General features: G+C 44.2%; 1 protein-coding gene across 1 annotated transcript in view; it reads right to left on the bottom strand.

Moving 5' to 3' along the window:
- KL (klotho) overlaps nucleotides 1–2,994 on the bottom strand; it is a 51,114-nt gene extending 48,120 nt beyond the window's left edge. Inside the window, exons 1-2 of the mRNA XM_059826056.1 lie at nucleotides 2,956–2,994; nucleotides 1,467–2,276 (exon numbers count right to left, since the gene is read on the bottom strand). Of these exons, the coding sequence (XP_059682039.1) occupies nucleotides 1,467–2,276; nucleotides 2,956–2,994 (849 nt within the window). The remainder of the gene's footprint in view (nucleotides 1–1,466; nucleotides 2,277–2,955) is intronic.
- Between the last annotated feature and the right edge of the window lie 16,071 nt (nucleotides 2,995–19,065).

The raw sequence follows: 19,065 nt of genomic DNA, 5'->3' as shown, positions 1-19,065 counted from the left end.
GCCTACGACCCTTGGAGTTGAAGGATTCCAAGGTCTGACAACCTGACTGCTCAAATTTGCAGCTTTAATCATGTTTTTTTTTGCATGGTATCCGTAGGAAGACAGAGAAACAGAGCTTCTGCTCCCCAGCTCCTGCGCCCTGGGCACCGAGCCGGCAGCCCATCCCCTTGAGCGCAGCCCCACTTCCTTCAGAATAACTATGCAAAGTATAGCAAACAACTCACCGCCAACTATTCAGTGACTGTATGAAAAGCATAATGGTCATTGACAGGTGATGAAGCCTTGCTGCAAAATTTGGGGCTAATCCTGCAAGTGCTGAAATTTAGCAATAACGTTACCCGTAAGCAGACTCACTTAGTTCAGTGAACTGTACAATCACAGTGTGAAACATGGCCAAGTACACCCCAAGGTACTAAACGAAGAGTTCAAAGATTTCAGGACCAGAAATTTAATCTCAATTTTTACCCACATCTTCCCCACCTATATTTTCTCTTGACTTATTTGTAGCACTAAACAATGCAAAGGCAATACAGGAAAGTGGCAAAAAGTTGAACAGGACATGTGTTGGATGTTTTCTCGCTGTTCACAGCTCATGTATGATACTTATTAGGGTATAACTCCTGCCAGTAAGCATACACTGAGCAGACAGGCATTAGCAGAGTTTGTGACCGTGTATTAAGGTACAATAGATCACACCTTAACAGCCACACCATTCCAGTTAGACGGGCTGGATCCTTTCCCCTGTCACTGAAATATTTGTACACGCTTTCGCTTAATTCTCGCTGAGAATCCACAATGTTTGCTTCCAGCAAACATTATATCATACCATATATAGATATACTGCATAAAAATTATGTATAGCAAAGTACTTAAGCCACTTCCTAGACTAGCTTGGGAGCAGAGGGTCTTTTTTCCCAGAAAGTGTTCCCATTGCCAAAAAACCCCATCCTGTGTCAAGAAAATCCCTCAGTATGCCATTTCAGCCACCTCTACCAGCTCCATTAACGCAGTAAGATTTTTTTTGTCAGATGCATGAATTCTCTTTACAGTCATATTAAGCATTTCCACTGTAACCTCAGTAAACCAGTGCTGGACTGGCAGAGCTGAATGTATCCACTGACCCACCCAGAACGGTGTTCGCAAGCACTGTGGGCAAGATCGAACATTCCTGTAGAACACAGAGAGTGCTTTAACTCCGTGTGTTTCCACCAACTTGAAGTAACCTCAGATACAAAGTTCCTGCCTCCCATCTAGGAGCCTCGCCACCTTTAGCCCTAAAGGTGCTGCCCACCTAAAGCAGCTGCCCACACTCCATCGGGCACGTCGATTCGGTTTCCACTCCGGCAGCCAACCAGGGAATGGCTCCGCTCAACAGGGCAGGCCGAAGGCAGACTCCGCACCCTTCCCCTTGGCACAACCTGGGGGCCGAGGAGCCAACGGGGCCCCTTCCCGCCGCCCGCCATTACCTGGAGCAGGTGGTGGGCCACCTGGTAGCCGAGGCGTGGGCCACCCCGCACACCAGGCGGCAGCCGCCCCGTGCCGTAGCCGTGCCAGGCCACCACGTAGGGGTTGTCCATGGTCAGCCAGTAGCGCACTTGCCCGCCGAAGTGCCGGAAGCAGAGCTCAGCGTAGTCGCGGAAGAGCTGGGGCAGGACGGGGCTGGCCCAGCCGCCGAAGGCGTCCTGCAGGCCCTGCGGCAGGTCCCAGTGGTAGAGGGTGACGACGGGCTCGATGCCCAGCTCCCGCAGGCGGCCCAGCAGCCGGCGGTAGTGGGCCAGCCCGGCGGGGTTGAGGGGCGCCGTGCCGTTGGGCAGCAGCCGGGCCCAGGCCAGCGAGAAGCGGTAGTGGGAGACCCCCAGGCGCCGCAGCCCCTCGGCGTCGCGGAAGAGGTTGTTGTAGCTGTCGCTGGCCACGTCGCCGCCCGCCGGCCCCGGCGGGGCGGACCCCGGCGCAATGGCTGGGCGGTGGGCGAAGCTGTCCCAGACGGAGGCGCCTTTGCCGCCCTGGCGCCAGCCGCCCTCCGTCTGGTAGGCGGCGCTGCCCGCCCCCCAGAAGAAGCCGTCGGGGAAGGTGTCGTGGAGAAAGAGCTGGTCCTGCGGGTAGGGCAGCCGGGCGAAGCGGGACCAGGTGCCCGCGCCCTGCCCCGGCGCCCCGAGCAGCGGCCGCCCCAGCAGCAGCAGCAGCAGCGGCGGCAGCAGCGGCGGCGGCAAGGGCGCGGAGGGAGCCATGCTGCCGGCGGGGCTCCGCGACGGCGGTTCCCTCCTCCCAGCCCCCCGCTGCCCCCTTTTATCTCACCTCGCCCCTTCCCACCCCCCCCCACCCCCCCGGTGGGCACGGCTATTAATAATTACCTCGGAGCTGCCGTCTGCATCCTTCCCGCCCGGCTCCCTCGGGGAGAGCGGCCTCCGGGGGCGGGATCCAGGGGGTGAGACGGGGCGGGCAGGGAGGAGAGGGCGGCAGCGGGCGGGGGCTCCTCGGGGGAGAGGTGGACCCTGTCTCCCCTTTGGGGTCGCCTCTGTCACCCCCGGCTCCTTAGGGCAGAGATCCCCGTCCGCGGGCAGCAGGACGGACCCCGCAGCCCTCCGCCAGCTCCGCCGGCCGCACACACCTCGCCGCGGCTCCGGTGCCCCCCCTCGGAGGCGGGACCCTCGCCGCTGCCTGCACCCTTTCCCCGAAACGGCTTTTCTGAGGAGCCCACGGAGAGACTCGACGGCCGGATCCATCCCCTCTGGGGAGCTGCGTGTAGCCCCCTTGCCGCCTCCAGCCCCGCAGTGCCGCCGTCGGGGAGCCCGGGGGCCGGCGGGCAGCGGCGCCTGCGGCGGGGCCGAGGGGAGGGAGCGATTCGCGGGGGGGGGGGGGGGGGGGGCGGAAAGGCGAGGAAATAAAAATTTTTGCTTCACCCAGTATTTCTTTTGTGGTACCTTGGTAAGAGACATCGCAGCTGCGCCCACTAACGTAACAGTAATTAAAGAGAAACTCACTGTCGAAGGACATCGTGCACTTGCCCCCCCAGTAATTCATGGACTGTCACCTCCCAGTAATAACACTTTTCTGGAGTAGGAGGTTGGTGTTTTTGGTTGTTTACCGCATGCAAAACAAGTTCCAATTAGAAATGCTTCGCAGATCTTTATGGGGAGGAAGCAAATCGAGCTAAATTTGTTTATGGAGTTACACTTTTTAACCGACCGTGTGGGTGTGATGCATGGACCTCTCTTTAAAGGCAAGTCTCAGGCTGCTGTTCTCGTCTCCTTTGGACAGAGCAGTTTGACCTGCGAAGCAAGAACTGGCTCAACACATTGCAAAACCCTGGTGTTCAGTTCTGTGGACTCTAACACGAGTTGGGACTTCTAAGAAGTCCTAACTTAAACACACCTACTAGACAGGCTGTTAAGGACACAGAGATGTTCCCAGGAGATAAAAGTTGTTGTTTATCTACAGAATGAAGGCATTTAGATAATTTCATTTTATTTTTAGAAAATAAACACCCTCACAGGAAAATTACAGGTAATCACTAATAATGAGTTGATGGATTTAAGTGCCAACCACGAGCCACTGATCCTCTAGCACGCAGGATGGGCTCTTGTGCCTCGCAGGTGCAGGCAGGGCGTTCGCTTTGCCTGTTTCTAGAACTTCCACCTTTTCTGCACTGATTAGGTTCAGTTTGGGGCATTGTTCTATGGTGTTTTTACAGAAAAGACCAAAGGTGTAGAGTACAGTATTGCAGTTAGTCTTCCCTTAATTTATTCCCATGTTAGAGGCATGAAGCTCTGAGCAGCCCAGGGGACCACTGACACCCCTTCCCCAGGGCATGAAGTTTGTGGGGTGGGAGTTGGGGATTGCAGGCCCAGCACCAGGGCTGGTCATCGGCTGCCAGGAGTGAGTTTGCTATACAGTCTGACAAGCTGCTGAAATTTAATTACAGTCTAAGTAAATGACAACTTGAGTTGCAGCAGCAGAGCTAGGTGTTAGCATCACCTGCAGTTACTTGCAGAAGCTGGAGATCAGCAGCGTTGCTGCAGTTCTCCCTGTGCAAGGAGTGAAGAGCCAGGCTCCTCTTCGGCACTGACCTGATTTCAGTGGAAGTGTAATGCCTTCACTGGAGCTCGCTGCCTAAGTATTTTGAAAACCGGGATGTAGAGACATGCCTAAGAAATACCTTAGCCTAAACCAGCGCATTAGTGATACTAAGCCCATTGCTGACATTTAAGGGTGTCTGGGGACACAAAAGATTTAAAATATATCTTGATACATTCTGTTTTCATTTCGTAATTTTTAACTAAAACCTAGATCAATCCTGTTTACACTTAGACAGCACTTATAAGTAGGCATTTAACTTAAACCCTTTCATTTTTTGTCAACTTCTGGAGGTGGCTGCCTTCTCCAAAAACTACCCGGGAAGCCTACAGTGGCTGTGTTCCTGAAGCAAGCAGCCCTCTTTTGAGGGATGAAATCTGGCCATAAGTTGCTGGCACAAAGCTGTCACTTCACCTGTATGTCTGGCAGATGAAAAACTTTTTTTTTTTTTTTTTTTGTGCAAATGTCAGAAAGTGTGCACTGTGACCTCCAATTGCTTGGTTTTTTCTTACAGAGAAACCTTGTTTTCATGTTTTAGGACAACACAATCACCCACTGCTCTGAGCCAATATTTTTTTTTTCTAACAGGCAGTCTAACAAACTCTGTGCAATATTAACCATGCAGAAAGGTCAGTCAAACACTTGCAGACATTCAGGTCTCCCTCACTACTCCTTGAGTTCAAAGCATGGCTCCATTGTGTCTGTGATACTGAACAAGCACACTTCCAACTCTGCCCCAGGTCGGCAGATCAGGATTTACCTTTCAGCCTTCTTTGTATTGGTGACTGCTGAATGTTCAACTTTTGATAATATGTATAATGGATACAGTAAGTGTCAGTATAATTTTCATTAGGCTCTGTTGAGATTTTCTTTGCTTGCTATGCAGTCAGTGCATGCAATCAAATTCAACAGTGTTCTGACTGAGCATTTCTGTTTCTACCCCAAAGAGGCTGAGTCTTCTGGGATACATAATTTTAGGTAAAGTAACTCTATTACTTCTTTAGATTCATTTAACAGCTTTCCCTGAGGTCACATCATGCATTGACTTAAATGCAGAAAACCCCTTCCTCATTGTAAAACCTCTGCAGAAGAGCTAGCAGCCTTACACTGGTAGCATCTGTGCTCCTCACCATGGCAGAATAAGCTGTTTCAGTGCCTAAAACAGACATCTTCTGTTTTAATGCCCCTTCTCTGTTCACAAGTATATTTCCAAACACATACAAGCATACAATCAGTTGAAAATAGCCTTGCATAACAGATTTACGCTCTCGGCACTCCATCTCAAGACACAAAAGTACTCACTACCAGTTGGGGACACTGCTTAAAAAAATCACCACCTGAATTAGACTCAAGTATTTTCTCTACTACTTCCATCACTGCATAACAATATTACTTCTTTATTCTGTCTGTTAAATGCAAACTGCTAAGCTGTCATATTTTACTTCCACTTGCTGATGAATAGCTGTTCCCCGTGGAAAACTGTGCAACAGCATTCTAGATTTACCTTCTTCATCCTTGCCAGAACATCACAGCCTACCAGGCAAATAATCTCTTCCTCAATTTTCTCAGAGAAGAAGTTATGAGTCCAATTTTCTTGAAAAAATGCAGCCTTCCATACCTATTCTTTCTTTCTCTTTTGGTCACACTAGTTATATGCATTCACTGTACATTCAGAATGACTTTAAAGACAGCTAGTAACTAACTGTATTGAAATTAGAAACATGGTGGCGTCAGGTCCAAAATATCCTTGCTGGTGTAATGAATTAGTGTAGTGCTGAAGAATGCTTGCGAAGATGTCAAATCCTCTATTCTAGCCGTAAGTACCAAATCATTCTTCATCTCCACTTTTTTTTGTAGTTGGAAAGGCTGGTAGAGAACCTGAAATGCCTTTTTTTGAATTCTGGGGACTCTAGTCATCTCCTGTTTCAAGTATGACAAATTCTTTTTATCCCATAAAGGATTCTGAATTGTTCTCCTTTGTTCTGTCATAGGATCTAATGTGAGGTGGGAAATTAGAAACCTAAACTCCAGTTGTTTTCTCTTTACCCTTGTAACCATGTCTCCAAGAAGTGGACAAATCCTGAACATCCCCTTGTAGGAAAAGTGGAATTCCAAATCCTTTGGCCCCTCTTACTTTGGAGGATGATGGGGAGTAACTTCAAGGCAAGCCTAAAAATTTCTATTTTATTCAGCAGCGCAAGGAGGACAATCCCATTGTAACCTGGGAGGGGGCATGTAGTGTCTGGATGCTTCCTCATACCTGAAAGGCAAGGGCTACAAAGCCTTCCCAGTCTTGCAAACCCTCCTTCAGGGGAACCAGTAAATCCATTTCAACCCCTGAATCACAGAAGGTGATGGGAGATGGTGAGAAAGTTGAAACACCACCTTGGAATACCATTTCATTGGAAATGACATCTTGGAAATGCTGTCTTTTACTTCTGGGAGGCCTCAAACACCTCCCTGTTGTTCAGAAGATGAGACAAGAGTTTGTAGATGATCCCCCTGTCTTCAGAAGTGCCTTCTGAATTGGTGGAAGAGTGGATGGGCAAAAAGAGGAGGGAAAAGAAGTGGCTTCTCTCCCAGGAAGGGAGATAGTGAAGAGGTGGGTACAGCTTCACTCTTCGTGTCCTGGACAGGTGACATGGGCTTGGCTGGCAAGAATGGTCCAGAGCTGAGGGAGAAGAGTCAGGGGTGTTGGAGAGACAATAGAAAAGAGTACTTCTTGCCAACTCTAGCCATGCAGCTCATGAGCCATAGACTTCAACCCTGTGTTTGGCAGGAACCGAACCCTGGTTGCAGTGGTTGAAGAAACATGCCTGTCTCCCCAGAGTCTCCTGAGCCTGTACGAACAGGTGAAGGTGGGTGTCCAGGGAAGTTACAGACCAAACAGGGAGCTGCCTAATGATTTTTGGCACTTTTAGGATAGAAAATCCAAGAAAACAGAGGGACTGGATCACTCACAGGGGTGAAACAGATTTAACCATTTAGATGGGATCTGGAGGGACTGGGTCTCAACCCTAAGAGGTGCACAACTGTGAAAACCCCAGTTTGTGGCCTCCCATGCAGTATGAAAAGGAGCAGAAACATAATTTCACTGTTCTCACTTCTATTTTAATTTCTACTTGTGATACATTGTTATAATTTTGAAATCAATTTCACTCAGTCTCCACAGGATGTCTCGAAAGCTTGAATCCTGTGGCTCAGTCTAGAGCTGACAGCACTCTAGAGACACGTATGGCGACTTTTCATATACAGTCATCCTATCTCTTCAGGTCAGGCACAGCTGAAGCATTTCTCTTCACTCTTCAAATTCCTACTATTTTAAAACCTCTGGCAAAATGCCACATCTTCTATTAAAAGAAAGATCCACAGGGGCTTAAATGAGGAAATAAAAAGCACTACTATTAAAAAATGAAAATGCAATGCTGAGTTTTATGTACATGAAAGTTGAATTTTTTTATGCATTAAATTCAGTCAGGGAAGAATATCCTGCAAAATTACTTCTATCATCATATCTTTAGATCACTTTCAGTATGTAAATTGGTAAGAATTACTCCTGCTAAAATCATACAGCAGGACAAGTTAGTGCTTGCTAAATCTGTATTTCAATAAGCCGTTGAATGACACCTTAGTTCAGATCCTTATTTCTTGTTGGTTTCAGCTCATGCCAGTATCCGTCCCCTTTACTGCAAAGCAAAGACTGGCTCACCAAGAAATAGGAATAGTTTTAAGAACTATTGTAGTGTGTTAATTCTTTTTAAGATTTTCTGCCTATATGACTCTTCTGCAGTTTAGACATATAATTTTAAACTGAAGCTGAAACTTTGTAAGTTAGTCATTTAAACTATATTGCATTACACTGCTGCGTTACTAAATGTACAGGCAACACTGGCTGCAAATGCATAAACATTTTTCAGGGCTACAGGCATATGATGCTCTTTCATAAACACAACTATTGTATTATACAAAATCAATTTTGATGGAATAACAAAAACACAGTCTCTGTACTGTGTGAAGTGTGTAGTACTAAAATGTGATATATGGTCAACTGAGAAGCCATTTAGTCTTTTAGTGCTGTTTCATACTCACATAAATGTACTTGGGAGCTATTCTCAGTTACTCTAGTAAGGCTTTATTTCTGTGTTTCCAAGATTAGCTCAAAACTATTGGGAAGTCAAGACATTTATTACCAAAACAGTAAGTATGCATAGTTTGGGGTCTGCCTCTTCAAATGTGGTTGAGGATTTGAACCGGATTAGGCCAAGATAGAGGATGCTGCAACAGTCCAGTCTTGAAAAGTAGACCTTTCTAATAAAAGAAAGAAACTTGAGGATTACTGCAAGGAATTTCACTTTTGAGACATGAAAGCATAGATGCATGGCCAGTAGCCAAAGCATTTTGCATTAAGCATTTCTTCACAGCTGCTATCCAGAAGAATCAGTGCACTACTTCAAAAACTGAAAGTCAGATAATTTCTATAGTAAGTTTTGGGTTCTTTTCTGGTGGGGTTTTTTTTTCTGTACTTTTCCCACAATTTTTGAACACTGAAGAAATAGCTTTTTACCTTTCACACTGCAAAGTGGCTGTCACCAGTCTGTAGGTTTCTAACAGCAACAGCTATCCAAGTGATCTGGCTCCATGGAAAGACTGGAGGAATATTTGCAGGTTCTTGCTAGGTCCTGTATGTGGGCCAGCATCAGAGACTAAAGCAATTCTATGAAGGCTTGCAGTTATGGAATTTAAAGCTTATAGCTGGGCAGCTAAAAAATGAGAAGCTTGAGACTGTCTGATAAGCAGTCAGATACTAGCTTAATACATGGGATGTCTTCAGTCTGTTGAAGAACTAAGAAGCCTAAACAAGATGCATATCATGTAGGGAGGATGATGTGCAGACCAGAAAACATCCACATACGGCACGTAAAGATATATAGCCTAAAGTAAACACATGTTGCTGGTAATGACTGGAGCTTGCCTGGATGTTTACCTTATAGAAAAAATAATTAGCCAATTAGATAATGCATAACAGAGGCAGAGTAGAATATGGTAGCTAATAAAAGGATGCTTGATATAACCTGTGAAGGGCTCATTAAACGTATGTAAAGAGGACTTTGATTCTATGGATTCAGATTGCTGAAATCAGTGCTATGTTTCCACAGTGCAGTGTTGTGCTGTGTCTACCTTACACATCTACCATTTCTGAGCAAAGAAACCTCTGTGAGAATTCCTGTGCTCAGTTGAGCTGTGGGACTGGGCAAGGCTAAGCAAGCTGGGCCATCGAAATAGGCTCTGGAGTTGAGCTGGGGGATGTCAGGAACAACTTGGGGGAGCAGTAGTTGTTTCCTGCAGTGCTTGGAGTCAGTAATCCCTCAAATATCGAGAGTTATGAGAGCAAGAGGCAGACGTCTGCAAAAATTATCTGGCCTGTAGGCTTCCACAATTAACAAAACTGATGAACTAAAGGTGGGACTTAGCTTTGGATTAAGGCACCTGAATGTAGTTGTCTACTTACAGGTTTCTGTATGTAAGCTGAGAAACTAATTCAATAGCTTAAACATAGGCATCTTTTGTCATTGTAGACACTGTACCCTGTCAGACCTCTGTCTCTCACTTCAGAAGTTGCGTCCTACCCAGCAATTCCACATAATGTCTGAGGGACCCTAGAGCATCTCAGAAGATGCCTATGTTTAGGTAAGAGAATTGAGCCCATGACAGTCCAAGGAGATCTAACCAATGTAATACATGCAGCCTAGAGAGTGATTCAGCTCACCCTAACGTAAGCACCAAGGAGAGATTCACCTGCTCAAACATGTATGTCTGGTTCCATCCCCAGCAGCCCATGGTGTCTGGCACGTCTGCATGGGAGTTGCCGATATTGCACAGAGGGCTCATTTCAGCTGCCCACATATAGTTGACATGACTTTTGGCTACCTGCCTTCCACTTAATATTCAAAAACAACACAGGTCTCCTGTAGATCCTGTGCCATATCTATCAGCTTTGGGTAGACAACATGGTGACTCTATGGCATGACACAACGGTGGTCAAATGACACCATCCACCTTCCCGTGGGCAACTGAATGTGGGACATCTACATCCTCCTGTAACGGCAGTTGGAAGTCAAACAGGATACCTTCATACATTCAGAGTGGTACACAATGCCATGTGTAAAGATGGGAATCCTGACCTCCTGACCATAGTGGCTGTTCACCTCTCCAGTTACACAGTCTGCTATGGTTGGACCTCTGTGGGTTTTGCATCATCCATCTCTTGTTGAAGACATTCAGGTGCCTGAATCTCAAACTGAATCTCACTCTACTAGTACTCTGATAGAAATTTTTATCTTAACGCCATTAATAACATTCTTATACATCATACATCTGCTATCATAATTAATGTAAGGCCTTGCTTTACCCACATCTGAAATCACAGGAAGTCTAATCTTTTGAGCAATAAGATGCCCATCCTCAGGGTGAAATTAGAGACAGGATAATATTTGTTAACAGTGTCAGGATCTTAATACTTCTTCCTGAGCAGGAGTCAGACTGTTAGATGTTTTAGGTTTATTGCCCTCTTTAAGTGATGGACTTACAACCTCTTCTTTAGAGGGCGGGGGCAAATCAGGAAGTCCTGACTTCAGTTCTGTGAGATTGTTTATGAGACTATTCTGAATTTTCTCAAGGTCAGTGATTAGATTTCCACCAGCCACACTGATTCACCACTACAGAGTCATATCTGCTCCAAATCAAAGCAGAATGAGCAATATAATAAGGAAGGATGAGCTATGCAGCAATTGTAATGCACGTAGCTGAATGTAGGAATAACAAATACGCCACAGTGATTAAGCAACACATGTTGACACATCAATGTTTTAGTTCTCTTCATCCAGCAGGTAACTTCAGAAAATATTAATATTTGTGGGATTCTAAGAAAAAAAGTGTTTGGTATGTCTGCTCAATGGCTGTGAGGAAAGTCCCAAATTGTGGCTGAAGGAGGTATCGATTAAGCTTTGATATATGTATGTTTGAGTTATATCTAAGAAAGTTAAGTAGGCTAATTCGCTAAAGTTTTCAGGCCTGTACGAAGGTAATCTACTGTTTGGTACGAGCATCTAAAGTAAGCATTTTCCAAGTGTAAAACTTTGATTTGCGGTGCTCTTTTATATGTGACCACAATGTAACCCATGCAAAAATTCAGCTTGAAAAAATGCTTTGGAGTCCATGTAACTACATTCAAATGCATTCATTGCTGGAAAAATGTACCCCCTTACCAGCATGGTGCATGTATTCTTCATCTAAACCTATTTTTTTTAAAATTGCAAAAAACTTTGTAGCAAAAAATCTTTTATATATACACAGTGAGGCAGTTCCACCCACAGAGAGAAAAGCAGACCCCTGGCATTACGAAACATGCTTCATGGGAGACAGCAGTAAGTGAGTTTTAAATCTATTAGATATAAAAAAAAAATACACTACAGTTAGGCATCATCAAGCAATTGCTCCTTTTGGCTGAAACAGGAAAGGACTCTTTGCAGAGGGGGAGAAACAACATTTATTGGACCAATTTCTCTGTTAGGTACCAAGGGGTAGCTGTTGAGTGAGCTACACATTTTGGGTCATACTGTCAGAGCAGGTGTTCATTTGGGCAGTTTATGCTCACAAAGGTTGAAATGGCACTTTTCTGCCTAAATTCTGTAGCTTAGTCATAGATACAAAGAAAAGTTAATTTTGTAATTTTTTTAAATTAACTTAGCATTTAAATTCCTGTAGGCCAGACTTTCAGCTGACAAACAGAGGTTCATTGAAAGGAAGGCATCTGTGTCCATTTCTCTTTGTTATTTCTATCTTCAGTTCAAATCAGTTTTTAACTTAAAAAGCTGAAAATTTTGAGGAAGATGATCTACTAATACACCCACTTATTTTTCGTACCTTTTTTTCATTGTCTCCTGAGAGTCTCCTTTCTGTATGAAGTGGCTTTTCTGGATGTTCCCTTACAGTGGATGTGCTGTAAGGGCAGAGTATCAACGCCTGCAGTGTGCGAGACTTGTCTTGGCGTGTTTGCTATTATTATTTCAGCAGGCCAGCAGCAGTTTCCAGAGGATCATAAATGAAACCAGGAAAATGGTGATTTTTCAAAGAGTGTCAGGTATCTCCAAAAAAAGCTCAGCAAAATTTCACGCTGCAGGGAAAACGTGCTTCCCAAGGCTAAGGCCATCCTCCAGACCCGTCTCACAGCTGTCGGTGCAGTCAACACTGTAAGACCTCGAGGTCGGTGGATCTGGTCTCCAGAGATTGCAGCACTGCTCCTGTCTCTTAAAAATGCTGACAGGCTTGGCTTGGTGGCAAAGGCTCTGCCTGGTTTACTGTCTTCAGGCCATACCCCTTACACACTCATGGCCTAACTGGAGAGGCGTTTCATGTTTTCCTGTAACAAGGTGTTGACACTACCCTCTGTAGCCTTCCCAGGGCTAACACAAAATTTTTTGATTTCTAACTCCTCTTTTACAGCGATGAAAAGAGATCAGGTATCTCATTTCACACATATCATTGCTCAGCTGCATCCTGCCCTGCTCCCCTTCCTCACCTAAGTCCCAGGCCATACCATATTTAACACAATCACTTCATCCACCCGTCTCACGAAAGGACATCACACTCCACAGCAGCACCTTGCACGTGCTTTTACATTATTGCTTTAGCTTATGTTAAGGATTTCCATTTTTGTTCTCAATTCACTGCCCAGGCTTACTTTGCTCAGGTGTTTTATTGGACCTGTATATGAGCGGTACTGAATGGTGCTGCAGAGTAGCCTCTCTAAACAGCAAATGTCAGCTAAATACTTATGAGCAGGTGGCCATTCCTTAAAGAAAAGGTAGGAAGGCTCTTTACTGTGAAACATATGTAACCTGGAAGGAGTGTCTTTTGTCAGCTTCACCTATACCATAGTATAATAAAACTGTGTAAAAAGAGTGAAGCCTTTTAGTAAAGTCTCTTTAACATACTATGGAATAGTAATATTGGTAAAAGTTCTGCTATGGGTGTAGACATAAAACTATGTTAACTGTGGCTTAGCTTATGCCTCTTCCAAAATGGGAATCATCTTCACTGACAGAAACACTTTTATGCTCTGTTAACTGGGGGCTTGGATCCATGAGAAGGTCTCTGGATGGTAGCAAGTGTCCTCTGATCTGCAGTAACAGTCTGTCTGGGTATTTTTGGTCCATGGCAACTGTGAAATTGTTACCCCTTAAATGAAAGGCCACCCCTTCTCACCTACCACTTGCTCCCAGGACAGCTGCTTGACCCCAGTAGTCTCTCAGTACTGGAGCAAGTCCAGGGACCAGGGAGGCAACACATAAGGACCTGCAAAGCAAATTCCTAGCCCCAAACTCTGGGGCTAGCACTGGAAAGGGAGAAGGCAAGGGAAATGTACAATGTTCCATTGTACATCCACAACGAAGCCTTCCCCCTCAACACACAGCTCTTCTGCTTCAGCCGTGCAACCTGCTTCTTTCAATCATAAGCAATAAAAATTATATGACTAATATCCCACCAATTCTCTCCTTTCTCACATGCACCACTTTTTCCAGTAACCCCTCCCCAGATGCATACAAACAGAGGTTGGATGGGGGGGGGGACCAAAAGCAGAAGACAAACTTATGGAGAAGAAAAATAAACATTAGAATAAATGGGATTTACAAACTTGGTAAAAGAGAAGGAATTCTCTTTTCTGAGACTGAAACATTAAAAAATTACCTTTTTTTGCAAAGGATTTATTTTCTATTCCTGTTTGGAACTGGGAAATGCTTTGGTCACCTGCAGGACCACTGTTTGAGTAAAATGATCCAGCAGCCTTATAGGGAATGAAACAAGGATCGTCCTGCCAGACCTACTTTGTCCTAACCTAACCTACAGGTCCAACTGTACTGGTAAATAAAAGAGAGCTGTGGTGTGCTTGCGCACTCATTGCCTAATCACCCCACTGTTTAATTGCTGTTCTCTGGCTCTGCTTTTGGACAACTCTCTGCAAGACAAATCTGCTACAAAGGGGAGCAGCCATAACCACTGTGGACCTGAGCCAAATGGTGCTACTTAGCCCTAGGCACAAGAGTCAGTCTCTTTTATTCTCTTCTCTTTTCTTCAGCAGCATGGAAATGGCTAAAAGTGCAATTAGCCCGATTTTTTTTTTTTTTTTTAAATCTACACATGCACCAATAACCAGTAAAACATCTCCATAACTCATCTAGCCTTCCCGACTGGTGTTTGATGAGGTCCACCACCTCATATTCAAAGGACACATCTGCCCATGCTCAAAATGCTGGGCAGATTTCTGAGATGGGTATAAACATCTATGTAAGTCCTTACAAACTTTTCTTTCCAGCTTTTAACCTGCTGTTATTCTTCATATTACCAGGCAAAATGGCCTCAAGTTGCACCAGGGGAGGTTTAGATTGGATATTAGAAAAAATTTCTTCAGCAAAACGTTTATCAAGCATTAGAACAGGCTGCCCAGAGAAGTGGTGTTTAAAAGACATGTAGACGTGGTGCTCAGGGACATGGTTTAGTGGTGGACTTGGCAGTGTTAGGTTTATGGTTGGACTCAATGATCTTACCAACCTAAATGGTTCTATGATTCTATGATCACAGCTGCCTCCTAAGGGGTGACACCACACCCACAGACCTGCCACAGTTATTTCTGTGATGTAACCCCTTTACCCTTCTCTGCTCCCCTCCAAGATACATGGTGTGATGCCAACCTGCACACAGCAACTGAACTTCCCAGCTCCCTATTTCTCAGCGTCAGAAACACCAAGGATGAAAATCCCAGGTGCTTGTTGACAGGAGGGATAAGACTGGGACACATGAGACCCAGGAGATTCATGGTCCCTGGAACTGCAATGGAAGGAAGGTGGAAGAAAAGTTCTTGTCAGGCCAGCTGGACAACTGCACATCGGTGATGCAGTAAAAATGTTTGCTAGTGGGCTCAGGAGTGTAAATAAAAGCTATGATTCGCATACAGTAAGAGAAGGAAAAAATTATAGTAATCAACGTATGTTATATACACGGTCTAAAGGAACAGTGTAGTTACCATGTCTCAGAAAAGTTTACAAACATTACTATTCCTCTCACTTCTGAGAAGGTTACATGGCCATCAACAAGATAGGGAAGAAATTCAGCACATGACATATTTCAAAGCACAGGCAATAAAACTGGTGCTAAGTGGTAATAACTTGAGATTACCATTATACAGCAAAGCAGTGCTTTTTTTTCTCCCTTGCTTAGATTTGCAACTTTACCTACAGATTCTCTCACACAAGATAGAATTTGGTTTTAAGCCCCCCAAAACTTGACAATACTTTGGTTGCTAACATACTGTCTGCCATACTTATTATACTCTTTAATTGCTTCTTTAAAATCCCCAATCTATAACTATCTTGACTTTCACCTAGAGTGAAAGTTTTTCTTGGCACTCTGGGGGAGGAAGGGAGAGTGAAGACATCATCAATGTGAATGTGAAACGTTGGAAAGGGATTAAAAGCACTACAATAATACAAGTTGTTGTGGTGGTTATCAGAAGCTTCCAACAGAGGTTTGTCTCCAGAGCTCAAGACCCTAAAGATGCTGCAGAAAGGATCTCATTAAATATCTAAGTTCAGAAGATTACTTTAAAAACAAGTTCAGATGGATGAGGCACAACTTTCTTTAAATGACTGCTGAAATTTTGTGGAGACTAGCCTTTCTTGCTGGTAAATATGTATTAAACCCCAAGCTATTATTAGAGCGATTTTATCTTCGTGAGTGTGTCATCCAAATGGTATTTTATAGGATAGGTTGGATATTTTCCAACAGAAAGTATTTTTGGTCAGAAAATTGAGCTTTATCAAAACCACAGCTTTTTTATGGAAATGTACATACCAGCTTTGATACAGATGGAATTTTCATATCAAAAAATCAAAGAGCTAGAGAAGACTAAGTCATAACAGTCTTCTGGCTTGGCTCACTTATCTGGCTGTGGGAAATGTAGAATGAGATTTCTGGATGTGCAGGACTCTGCCTGAAGACTTGAAGATCTTTTTTCTACCTGCAAGGAAAGTACTCCTTTCACCCAGCTGTGCTGGGATGAGTTGTTTTTCATCTATAAACAAGAAAGAGAGAAAATGAGGCTTGCTCTGCAGCCCGGTGGTCATAAATTGCACGTGTAGTGCCATTGCCAAAAAAAAATGCAATGTGACGAGAGCACCAACATATAGGAAAAGAAACCAAAGGTCATGTCTCTGGTCAGAATATGGCAGAGCAGATTCAAACACTGATCTGCCTTGTCCCATTTGATAGCTGATTACATCTTGTGACTGCAGCCAGACACAGGAAAAAACACTTGGCAGCAGACACCCTGAGAACATGGTATTCCAAAGATATAAAGGACTACGAATGGAGAAGGGACTCAAGAAGGAAAAAGTATTTCATCTTGACAGGGAAGTGACTGACACATTCTAGAGAAACACTGTATGAACTGTAAGAATATGAGGCTTTTGCCACCACATATTTTATCTCTCGACTGGAGTGCAGCCATTTCAGATTTTCTCCAGGTATTCAAAATTACTAAGTAAGCATGCCATTGCAATAAAAGAGCATGCTGTAGCAAGATAATAAAAGTGACTTGCTTAACGACTGTGTTATCTCGTATGACCAGGCACAAGAGTAGATAGCATAATCTAAATATCAATGTGCCTTACGCAAAGGGTATAACAAGCTGTAAGTCACACTCTTTGAATTATCATATATCCATTTGCAACGTAACCACTCCCCCCTGAAAAATACATATAGCCAGTCAGAAATTAAATATGACATTTGTCATGGAAAGTTTATTACAAAAAATGAAGCCTCATACCTGGTGGAGAAGGGTCACCCATGCTTTCCTTCAGTGCTGCAAAAATACCTTTTGTAATTGTACTGCCATAAATGAACATTTGCTAAGTTTATGCTTTGTTTCCCATTACAAACTATCATGACAGATGTGATTTTTGTACCTGGTATTGCGGAAACACCTGACCTTCACATTAATGTCTTCATACTGATGCTAGCTGAAAGCCCTTCCCTACTGCAATACTTAAAATTCTTTTGTCTGCTTGGTTTCTGTCTGATTAAGGTAGAAGATCCAGGGTTCATTCTGAAGCAAAGCAAGAACACTTTTCAAATATTTCCTACCCAGCTTTCATTTTAACACACATGAAAGTTGTTCTCAGATGTACTATATTGTTTGTACCATATATAGTCATAGATAATGCTGTTAATCTTTTATTCTAGTCATATTTTATATTAAAAATTAAATTACAAATGGTTTTAAGTAGATCAAAACTATTTCTTTAGAGTCAATTGCTTACTATGGGGCCTGATAGGTTGCTTTAAAAACATTGTTTGCTGTCTTCCAAAATACAATATACTGATTTTCTGTAGCCATGTAACATGTTTATAACATTCATTATTTATTACCTAGCCTCTTATAAATTTATTTTTATTCTTTACACTAAGACTCTTAGACTCAGTGTAAAGAATAGCATTTTTCTATCCTTTACCATCCCCTTTCATCAACCAGACATCAGTCTTTTGATCATTTTTTAACCGGTGCATCGTCTTTCTTGTTGTGGTTTAACCCCAGCCAGCAACTAAGCCCCACGCAGCCGCTCACTCACTCCCCCCAGGTGGGATGGGGGAGAGAATCAGAAGAGTGAAAGTGAGAAAACTCATGGGTTGAGATGAAGACAGTTTAATAGGTTGAGCAAAAGCCGTGCATGCAAGCAAAGCAAAACAAGGAATTCATTCACCGCTTCCCATGGGCAGGCAGGTGTTCAGCCACCTCCAGGAAAGCAGGGCTCCATCACACGTAACGGTTACTTGGGAAGACAAATGCCATTACTTTGAATGTCCCCCCCTCCTTCTTCTTTCGCCAGCTTTATATGCTGAGCATGACCTCATGCAGTAGGGGATATGCCTTTGGTCAGTCGGGGTCAGCTGTCCCGGCTGTGTCCCCTCCCAACTCCTTGTGCACCCCCAGCCCACTCGCTGGTGGGGCGGTGTGAGAAGCAGAAAAGGCCTTGACTCTGTGTGAGCACTGCTCAGCAGTAACTAAAACATCCCTGTGTTATCAACACTGTTCACACCACAAATCCAAAACACAGCCCCATACTAGCTACTATGAAGAAAATTAACTGTATCCCAGCCACAACCAACACATTTCTGAATTCTGACTGAATGAAATGCACCCCTCCACCTAGGTAAAACACAGATTATGGATTCTTTGATTCTCACTTGTATACTATTTAAAGGAAGGAGTTAAATGATGCACAAATCTTGTCCTGAGCCTTGGCCTAGGAATGTACTTCACCCCTGGGTCTCCATCACTAGTGTAAATTCACCAACTAATTACAGTAAGAGTGGCAGGAGATCATGTTAGGTGAAGCCAGTTGTTTTTTAGCTACTGGGGCTGGAGCATGGGGAGCTGGTGTTGTTTTCTGAAACCACTTGTGCTTTACCTTATCTTATAGGGCGTAGATAGTATCTTAGGTGACAGCCAGTTCAAATCGTGATTTCATTTCCAGTGTCATTTGCTAGATGGGATGAACTGGAACTGAACCCCAAGTTCAGCTCACCCACTGGTCCTGTACAGGTGGTCCACAATGTCCTGCTCAGTGTAATGGCATGGAATCCTCTTCTTCACCAGCACAGAGAAGCACTGAGGCGTGGAAGCATCTACCAGAGGGATGTGTCCAGCAGCAGCTTCCTCTGAGACATTTCTGATCCTCTACTGAACAATGACTGCAACAGTAGTGCAAGCACATATGAACCATTTTAATTAGTGGAATGTGGATATCAATTTCATTTCTATCTGGGGGTTAATCACTGCTGATTGAAGTCCCTATTTTCAAAGGAAAATAAGATTTCCTCTGCTTGGAGGGCATCTGAATGCTATATATACTTCTCCATACTTTATATTCTGAAAGA

Source organism: Gavia stellata, chromosome 1, assembly GCF_030936135.1.
Source record: "Gavia stellata isolate bGavSte3 chromosome 1, bGavSte3.hap2, whole genome shotgun sequence".
Lineage (NCBI taxonomy): Eukaryota > Metazoa > Chordata > Aves > Gaviiformes > Gaviidae > Gavia > Gavia stellata.
Note: the sequence above shows the minus strand (reverse complement) of the source record. Positions and strands in the feature narration are given on the sequence as shown.